General features: G+C 43.4%; 1 protein-coding gene across 20 annotated transcripts in view; it reads left to right on the forward strand.

Moving 5' to 3' along the window:
* The first annotated feature begins 1,735 nt into the window (after nt 1–1,735).
* Nucleotides 1,736–10,107, forward strand: part of LOC128873954 (troponin I) — a 24,312-nt gene continuing 15,940 nt past the window's right edge. For 8 of the 20 annotated variants that reach the window (XM_054118027.1, XM_054118032.1, XM_054118028.1 and 5 more), the window contains exons 1-5: nt 1,757–1,850; nt 5,371–5,414; nt 7,854–7,871; nt 8,485–8,613; nt 8,968–9,091. In XM_054118027.1, the coding sequence (XP_053974002.1) occupies nt 5,400–5,414; nt 7,854–7,871; nt 8,485–8,613; nt 8,968–9,091 (286 nt within the window). In that variant the 5' untranslated portion in view covers nt 1,757–1,850; nt 5,371–5,399. Of the gene's footprint in view, nt 1,851–5,370; nt 5,415–7,853; nt 7,872–8,484; nt 8,614–8,967; nt 9,092–9,672; nt 9,774–10,107 lie in introns of all 20 variants that reach the window. The other 12 variants (XM_054118038.1, XM_054118033.1, XM_054118037.1 and 9 more) reach the window with 4 other exon arrangements.

Below are 10,107 nucleotides of genomic sequence, written 5' to 3' on the forward strand. Positions count from 1 at the left end.
GGCGATGTTTCCGTCAGCGTTACTTCGTTTAGTGCCAAACAGCTGCCGCGCACGAAATCCAGAACGATCCGTTAATAATATCTTCGTTCTGCCTCAACGCGCTCCGATATACTATTACGATTTCTGCGACTTCTAAATCCTAACACACGTTATACGAGCTCTATCAACAACGAGCAATCGAATCCGAGCGATCGAGGATCGTCGTCGAACGAGAAAGCTGGCGATCTCGTTGCAGAACGTAACCAATTTTCTGGCGTTTAACGATCGAAACTTCCGAGAAACAAAATATTTAGATCGGTGGGAGGAGTAAAAATTTGTACCAATGGCGATACTTATCCTCTGTTATATGAAAGTAAACCAGACGCGAGGCGTGCCGCGCAGAAACACATTTCCCATTCCCTATAAACGAATGCTAAGTATAACTTTCTATCTACGAAAATAGAGTTCATTTCTATTTGGAAGATTTAAATTCGTGTCGAAAATCATTATACAGGGTGTACTGAAGTCGCTGGTCCAAACGTTAGGCACATACAGTCAGTCCCATAAATATTCGTACCCTTTGTGTTTATTGAAGGCATTTGTTTAAATTAAATAATAGACTCGATGTTTTCAAATAAATCTTTCATTATAAATATATGCATGGATAGATTTTACACTCGTACATACATAATACAAAATTTATTTGAAGACATTGAATCTATTATTGAATTTAGACAAACTTCTTTAATAGACGTAGAGGGTACGAATATTTATGAGACTGTCTGTAAAGTGCTTGTTGAAATCAGAAATATAGATAGAGCTTGGATAAAGTTAGAATCATGTTAAAAATGTTAATGTTTGTTGTATCGCTGTGATTGCTAAAAATAGCCAGAATCTTATTGCAGTAATTTAAATTGAATTACAATTTTTAAACCACAAATATATTATTTTTTAAGATTCAAGCCACATAAGCAATATATTACAAATGTATGACGTACGAAGTAGCAACTCGTTCCAATCCATTTAATATAAATATATTTTGTTTAACCCTTTGCACTCGATGCCTTTTTTTCTGGTATCTGCCAGCAACTCGAGATGTTTCTTAGCATTCTATTGCCATGAATTCTAAGCTATCTAGATTTGAAAATAAGGTCACCTTTACCTCGCCGACAACCATTTTATCGACACTTGGAGCTCCAAAGAAATTAAACCTAAAGAAACATTAGGTATTGTAGATTCGCTGCGTGAAACCTAATGGTGACTGAGAGTCACCTCTCGAGTGCAAAGGGTTAATAATTCATTCTAGCCTTTAATTCAAAGACAAAATGTTACTCTGCCCCCGAGGAAAGGTTGCCCTGGCCCGATCCTAAACCACGAGATCGAAACGTCAAAGCGACCGCTCCGTTCGTGACAGCTGAAATACCATAAATGATCGAGAGCCACGAAAAACGTGAGAACGGTGCCAATTAAATGGCACGTCTTCTTGTTTTCTCTGTACAATCGATCTTCATTACTCGAACGAGAGGGAAACGAGGAAGCCCCGCTTTCTTCTCGACACGCATACCTGCCGGATTAACACACTTAATCAAGCGCGTTGGAAGGCAACCGAGAGATCGTGGTTCGCGGCCGAGCGGAGCAACGAAGCGGGCCTCGGCTCCGTTTTCAGTTTCCGATTATTTTTGGCAGCAGGCAGAGCGGGCAGAGCTCTCGCCTAAAAATGCTTACGACCAATGGCGCGCCGTCATTGGTCGACGGCTACCACGTGAACAGCCTACGACGGAGGTTCGCGACGTGGACTAGGGATCCACGATGGCACAGTCAGCTGCCTAAGGTCCGGTTGGCCAGTCGCAGCCAGGAAAGTTCTTCTCAAGGTAAGCCAATTCGTCGTTCTTCGAGCGAAACGGACCCCGCCTGGAACGCGTCTCTACGTGACTCCTTCAGGAAAACCGCGTACCGGACGCTGCTCGAAGATTTCCGCACCTCGAAACGACCGACGTGACTTCCCCTTTTCGCCGTATCGAGTGTCAGTGAGAGAGGTGCTTAACGGAGAGACTATTTTCAAGGTCACGAGTGTGTTGCTCGACTTGTTCCAAAGTCCTCGAGGAATTGTGACGTTCTCCGTCCGCTGTGAGATTCTGCGTGTGACGCGAGCCCACCCCGAGTGACAGGAACCCTCGTGGTTCTCGATGTTCTCTAGTTGCCCTTTTCGTCGAGTAAGTTACTGTGCCGCAAATCTCGCCTGCCGGTGCCTCTCGATCTTGCGAACCTACTCGATGATTTTTGCCCTTTGTTTCCGTTATTATTTTGGTGCGAGCGAATGAATTATTCAAACGTAGGCGACTTTTAGGCGTCTTGGTTTGAACAGAGTTGAACACTATTCCGTCCAGTGAAATAGTGAGAATCTTTCTTGAACTCGGGGCTCATCACGCGTCAATTTTCAACTCGGTTCGTTACGTTTACTGTGACTTTATGATATAGATTAGTAGGTAGCATTACTCCCAAACATGTATATTTATAAATGCACCGAGGACCCACAACGAGGTGGAAAACGATGTAATATCATTCCATCGTCAGTAACTATTTCGTCTTTGCTGCATGCTTCAACGATTTCGAAAATGGCCGCCAACGTTTTATCGGAGAAAACGAGCCATCTGGTTGCGTTGGTTCGGTTGCGAGGCGAGAGTCCACGCGGATCCGCGTAAACAGCCTTGTGCCAGTATTCGTCGTGGTTAGCGATATTCCCTTCGACAAATATAACTTCTGCGGCCGCTTCTCTCTTCTCTTTCGAGGAAGACTTGCCAATCCTCGGACTTAGATTCGAAGTCGAACGTTCCTCTCCTCGCGTGGCTATTCTTCCCGTCGTTTCTCGACTTTTCTCCATTTTTCTCCATTTTTCTCAATTTTTCTCAATTTTGCCGCGACGAAAAGGAAAGGAAGTAGCTCGCTACGCATCATCGCATTCCTGGTTTCTAGAAAGGGGAGCACGTAGATCCTGATCCTCGTCGAACAAGGATCGACCGCGGAGTATCATAGATCGTTCGCGGTAGATTCTGCGTGTTTTCTATTTTTACGGTGCCGGGATCTTCTTTGACATCGGAGACGAGACACACATCGGTGTCTTGGTGGGACGAGTCTTGGAATGGCTCGAGCGAGAGGGAATCTATACTTAGCGAAGGCGATCATCCATTACAAATATAAAAGGAGACGCGTCACATCGCTCACCAGTGATCGAATAAAATTCCTGTCAACGGATTTTTCACGATACTCTGGAATTATTTACCGGTACGTGTAGTCGAGGGGAACAGAAAAGGGTTTGAGACTCCCTCGCTGAGAACAAAACGTTGTTAACCCTTTGCACTCGAGACGTGACTCTCGGTCACCATTAAGTTTGACGCAATAAATCGACCAACAATAATGTTTGTTTAGGTTTAATTTCTTCGGAACTTGAAGTGTCGATAAAATGATTGTCGGCGAGGTAACGGTGACCTGATCAAGCTCAGCATTCGTGGCAATAGAATGCTAAGAAAGCATCTCGAGTTGCTGATAGATACCAGAAAAAAAGGCCTCGAGTGCAAAGGGTTAACTCACTGCGATTCGCTTTAGATGCTCGTTTAATAGGATTCTGGAATCTTAGATATCCTGAATACTTTCTTCCCTATAATACTTAATACGAGTGGAGCAGGATCGAGTGCAAAATTATCGAGATTAGCCCCCTTCGTGTCTTCTAATGAACGAGTCAAGGATGAGGCAAGGGCTCAATACACTCTGGGAATACCTTCCAAGTATTAGCGCAATTTCTACTCACGGGCGCTCTTCGTTGATCGATAGAGTCTAATGTCATTACCGAGCGCAGTCGGCAAACGTCCGCGAAAATAGGTTGTACAATCGACGCGTGCAGTAAATTTGAGAGCTATTTTGAAACATTATATCCGACTCGTCATCGTTCCTACGTCGGCACGTAAGACGTTCGCCAAGGAAATCAATTACCTTCGGGCTCCCTGAGCGCGATCTAGTTTGCCAACGACTCCCTCGTCTTTTATACCGTGTAACGTTGCCGATAATTGCTGCTATAGCCTACATATTTTTTCGTGCATTCTCTGATCACGAATATCGTTCATTTCCATCTTACTAAATGAACTGTTTGTACGTGCTCTCGAATATTTATATCGTGCAAATGTTTTATATCTTTAAATTTTGTATTTATTTTCCACTGGCTCGCAAACTCCCTGATTGTTTTCCCTCGAGGAGAATGTTGCTTCAAGTTGGAAAAACTAACTGTATCCCGGTTTCTAAATTTAACCACTTTATTTCTAATCGCTGACGCGTTTCGAGAAGAAGCGTTCCTCCTTCGACGGGCCCCAAGGATCTCGAAATGTGTCAGCGTTTGTGGTAATATAACAATTTCGAATTTTTCGTTGAAATGATTGGTAATTGGTACTGATTGCTAATTGGTAAGGCTTCGGTGTTGGTCTATGCTTACTATAGAAATTGACGTTTGATTCGACAAGGTGTACGCGCATCTTTTTGGCGAATAAACATTTGAAAGTTATATGCAAGTACGCATAAAAAAATAATTAAACAACTATATATAGCAAAAGTTGTACGTACTTTCATGAATTTTATTCTTACATATGACTTTAGAGTTTACGTTCAGTCGAAGAAGGCTATGGATCATGATGCTCGAAACGTCACTTGTATAATAAACAATTTTTGATTACGTCAAAATCAATTAGCCAAGTTCGTTTAGAAAGAAAAACTGTCCTATAAAGAGCAAACGCGAAGTCGTTTCATGCATCGACGTAATTCTTTCTGCACCTTAGATCTCGTCCCTTTCTGGAATTTTAAGATGGCGGTTAGCGTCGTCGAGTGTCTGAAAATAAGGTAACGGGAGAAAAGTCCAGTTCGATTCGGGTTTCCGTTTTCGACGTCGAATCGAGTCGAAGTGGAGGAGAACGCGAGGATCTACCGGGTCGTTCGCGTCCAAATTTGGATCGTCGTGCAGCACCGACGACGGTCGACGTCGACGTCGGGGAAGGTGGGGACGCGTGTCTATTTTCGAGCACCGGATATTCTACACCGTCGTCGCTGTCCGTGCACGGCGCGGCGAGCCGGCGAAAATTTACGCTAGGGACGCATGATTTATCGCGCGGATCCGCAGGAACGACTGTCACTGACCGAGTCGAAAGAAAAATTTATCCAGGTGACGCAATCGGGAGATCCTCCGACACATGTCGCCCTCGCCTCGACCCCCTCCTGTCCTCGCGCGTTTATTTTTAACAATCTCGTAATGTTTGCAGTCCGCTCGTTTATCCGTGTCATCGTAAACGAGCGCTCATTCGAGCCTCTGTGCATTATGTAAAGACAAAAAACGAGAATAACCTGTGTTTTTAGGTAGACGCGTGTAGCAGCCAGGTACAACGATGGCGGACGATGAGGTTAGGTGGGTATCGAAAAGGTTCCACGATGGGACGACGACATGATCTTACTTTACGATCTTACGAAAGATCCATCAGTGAGAGTTTTCACATTTTTTTTCTCTCCCCATTTTATGCCTCTTCGTTCACGGACACCGCTCTGCGCGCACTGAATCTCGATTTTATGCAAAAATGGCGAACAACGGATCTGCCTGTTCCTCTTGGATCGAGCAGTAAAATTAATGTCTTTGAAAGGTACGCATCGCTCGTGTGCTTTGTGCTTGCGACGTTCCCCTCGACATAGAGTTTCCCTTTAGTCGTAGACTCGAGCAACAATTTAATTAATCCGTACATGTGCCTGGAAATTTTTTATATTCAGGCTTTTTCACCTTTTTGTGTTTTCTCGAGAACAGATTCGTCGTTGAACTCTCCAGAAGTGGAATTTCTTTAAGAATAACTTTAAGCGTACTTGAAGTATGAAACGAAACGTAGAGCACCTATTGCAAAAGTAGCTTCAATAAACAGAGACACTACTCTGGAAAGTCCAAGGATGGATTTATTCTCAACCCTGTTATCGACGAATACGTAACAGAGCAAACAAGAGTGACTGTTTTTACGAACGAATTTTTGCATTTTGTTCCGGATCGATCCATATTTTTGTCCGATACTTAACATTCGAGCAAAAGAAGCTTCCAGTGACGGAGAAGCTTGCATCGAATCGGGACTCTACCGAAATCGATGTACCCTATTTTCACAGTAGAAAGTTTACGTGCCTACGTGAAAAGTGGTCGACAGTGGACCACAAAGTTTGACAGTAGTTTCACGTCTCACAGAATAACGAGGAGATCGTTACAGTCCACTCCTCGTTGCAGTTAACTCTGACTGTGTTTCCTATTTGTTTTTCACGAGGGAACTGCGTGAAATTCCTATTTTTCATGTTTCTATTTTCCCGTCTCCCTCTTCTCCATTTTCAAAGTGAAATCCTGTTGAATCGCTTTCGTATCGGGTTTATTAAAGTCTCGTAATCTTAATTTAAATAGACTTTTTTATTCGGGGAATTTGAAGCGTCCTTAGTTCATCGTTAGAATCTATCATTGTCGTTTTGAATCGAATTTAACAAATACTTGCAAATCTATCCACAATCTATGACTCGATAAATAAAAGTAGAAAGAGTCGTTGAAAGTTTCGGTAGTCGTTAAGATCTCGCTTTCGGGAGACCACGAGTGGATTCCTCCGAGTATAAACGTAAAATATTACCCAGCCGGGAACGGAAGAGATAGATCCGGAAGTATTAAAGTCGACATGTCGGTTGATTCTGTTGGGTTGCTTTGATTTATTGTCACACTCTTGTCCTTATTTCAACATTATTTACCACCGCGTTTCTCTCGACGTGTCCCGACCTTTTCCTTTCCTTTCATTTTATTTCACGGTTTCCGTAACTTCTTCCTCTACGATATCTCTGTACGTTTATATTCTCGTACTCCTCGACTCGAGGAACCTTTTCTCTCGTCGTTCACCCGGCTCCTTTTCCGTTTTGTATTCGAATTGGCACAGAAGATATCTCGAGATCAGAAAATATTACAATTCGCGTGCGCAATACGAAAGCATCCAGAAATGGGAGGGAAAAGAAGTTTGCCGTATGCAATATTATTATAATGCACCTCGATTTTCATCTTTTATGAGAATATAGAGCATACCTCGTTACTCTTCTGTGCAGTTCGATTTCCCTTTTATAGAGACGTTTAACAATCGTTACGTATCCACTGATATAACTAAGACCAGTCAGTAGCAAAGACTCCGTAGCGATAGTCTAGAACTCCAAGCACGAGCAACGTAGATAACCAGAAAAAACCTGGGGTAATGTAGATACCATAGTCGCATGAAAGACACAATATCTATGCGTCCTGCGACCTGTGACGTCCTTCTCTGTTTCGCCAGCATGCCCCTCACGCTTTGTTATTTAACGTGTTATACGCGAATATTTTTCAGTTCGATTTTTGGTACAAATGTCTACATACTCTGTGAACTAAGTGATCTCCTGCACCAGAACTACAGCGTCAATAACTGTCTATTATATACAGATGATAATTTTCAATATTTTCGAGAAAATAAGGAAACGATCGCCTATTTTACAGATATGTACAAATCACTGCATGCTGACCACCAGTCAGAACGACTAAAAGGTCTTAAAATCTGCGCGCAAATTATGATAATTCGCTAAAAAATATTGCACCAGCGTTCCATGCAGCCGCAAAATCACGCGAACAGTATAGCTTTCCGAACGCTTCAGCGCTCTTTCGAACGCGGAACACGAAACACCGTTCGAAACATTTCCATGCTCCCGCGCGGAGGGCGTTATTTATTCATCGTCCGCGTTTAAACGTTGTTTCGTTTTCCCGCCCCCGCGGAGAATTGGCCAGAAAAGTTTCGCTCACCACCGCTGTCTCTTTTTCTTTACAGAGGAAACGTCTCGAGGATGTACGTAAGAGGGGAAACTATCGACGAACCTTAAAGTCGAGCTGAAAAAGGACAATCGTTCCGGGAACTTTTTCGATAACTTGTCGAGTCCAGGCTAATCGAACGACTTGCTACTTTCGCATTAAGGGGAAACTCTGGAAATCGTTTAAGACGTTTTTTTTTGTCGCGACGATTCGCTAACGAGAGCAACGAATTAATGATCCTTTTTGTACAATCGTTTAACTTAAGAGTAGAGCATGGAAGCATAGCTTCGGTAAACGTTCCAAACGATGGTTTTGGTCCTCTTCGGCATAATAGCTTCCAAAGTTGGATTTAAATCGGACTTCGACGCATAACGAGCACATGAACGAGTGGCGCCATTAGTTTGCGTGCTCGTCACGCGCTGAAGCTGTATTTCTTCTGGAATATTTTGTGAAGAGAATCGAAAGCAAAAGTTTCATAAGGATTACGTTCGTACACGCTGCAATTATTATTTGGTTTATTTTGCCAAGCAGTATATATTATTTGTTATATTTTTATTCCGCGGACTGTTCTTTCGAGATTCGCCGTGGTACGTTGCCTCGAACCGTTGTCAGATGAGATGTTTTAAGGGAGTTTCGCACGGAAAATGTAGGAAAAGAAGAGGAAACAGGCGGAGACCGACAGAAAGAGGGCGGAGGTCCGCGCCCGCCTCGAAGAGGCTTCCAAAGCCAAGAAGGCGAAGAAGGGTTTCATGACCCCTGACAGGAAGAAGAAGCTTAGGGTAAGTTCGCCTTTCTATTCTTTGGCTATTTCTTACCGAGTCACGGACTTTTAATTATCACTCGAACAAAGTTCCGTGCTCGGTCACGAAACGCTACGAGTCTCCCTTCGCTTTCAAAATTTCGATCGTTAAAGAGATTATAAATTTTCAGCTAGGAGGGATTACAAAGCCATTATATTTTACAACTTACTTTTAATTCTTTCCTTTGTTTCTGGTACAAAGTGTCGCGCTTTTACGTTTTCATCGGATCCTCTGTACCATTAGCGTCGCGAACTCGCAACTCCTCGCACCTGTTTAACGTCGTCGATCGTGGTTCATCTACAATTTTTACAAGTGTCTAATTGGTCTTTTCAGTTGTTGCTGCGTAAGAAAGCCGCCGAGGAATTGAAGAAAGAACAAGAGAGAAAAGCCGCGGAAAGGAGGCGCATCATCGAGGAACGCTGCGGAAAGCCCAAGGACACCGACAACGCGAGCGAAGGTACTTCGATGCTTTTCAAAAACATTGTTTCGCTGAATATAACACGTAATCGCGTTATTCTCGGTTATTCGTCCGTACGAGTTAGACGCATAAATAACGTCAGGGTCGGAAGGTCGAGATCAAGACCACGCCGCTGGTCGATCGAAATCTGAACGATTGTTATTCGTCTGGGTAGCCTTTATTTTTCGGTTTCGGTGAGATATGCGAATAGATATTCATCGATAGTAGAAACTCGTTCGAATCGATCGTGTTTTCCGCTCGTTTCATCCGCTTCTTTGCAGACGGTCTTTCCTCACGTTTCCGTAGATGGGATTTATCAGACTGTAAGTTCAGATTATCTTAAAGATCTCGTCAACAACCGAGACACGAATCGTTTCACGAGTTTAGAATCTCCCCTCGATGATTCCCGCCAACGTCGTGGATAACAAGGAATACACGCACACATACTCACACCGATGAAGAATGTCTACGGGACACGACTCGACGACACGACTTGACGAAATCGTTACAGATCGCTAGCCCCTCGTGTTTGAATGAGTATGATGAATTTTGTCCGATCTTTTTCACCTTGATCCACACAGAGACCTTGAAGCGCGTGCTGCGCGAGTACCACAATAGGATCACAGCATTGGAGGAGCAAAAATTCGACTTCGAATATGTTGTTAAGAAGAAGGACTTCGAGGTACTTGAAAGAAAGAACAGTTGCGAGAACGTTACGGGACGTTGCGAATAACGAGGCGTTCACGAACACTGTAGTAACAACGATGCTCAATGTTGTTGGCATTCGAGCAGTGGTTCTTAACCTTTGCAACCACACGTTTCACGAGGAGACAGTGCAGAGGGAAATAACCTGGCACGGGTCTCGATCAAGAGTAATTTCAATGACGAGAATTCAGTAATACATTCAATGGAGGATCGAGTTTGGTTTATATCGAATATCAGTTGAAATATAAGTATACCTTCAACTGTGTATCATTTGGTTCTCAATGAAACGCGTTGAATAAATAGCATCGATC

Source organism: Hylaeus volcanicus, chromosome 3 (assembly GCF_026283585.1).
Source record: "Hylaeus volcanicus isolate JK05 chromosome 3, UHH_iyHylVolc1.0_haploid, whole genome shotgun sequence".
Taxonomy (NCBI): domain Eukaryota; kingdom Metazoa; phylum Arthropoda; class Insecta; order Hymenoptera; family Colletidae; genus Hylaeus; species Hylaeus volcanicus.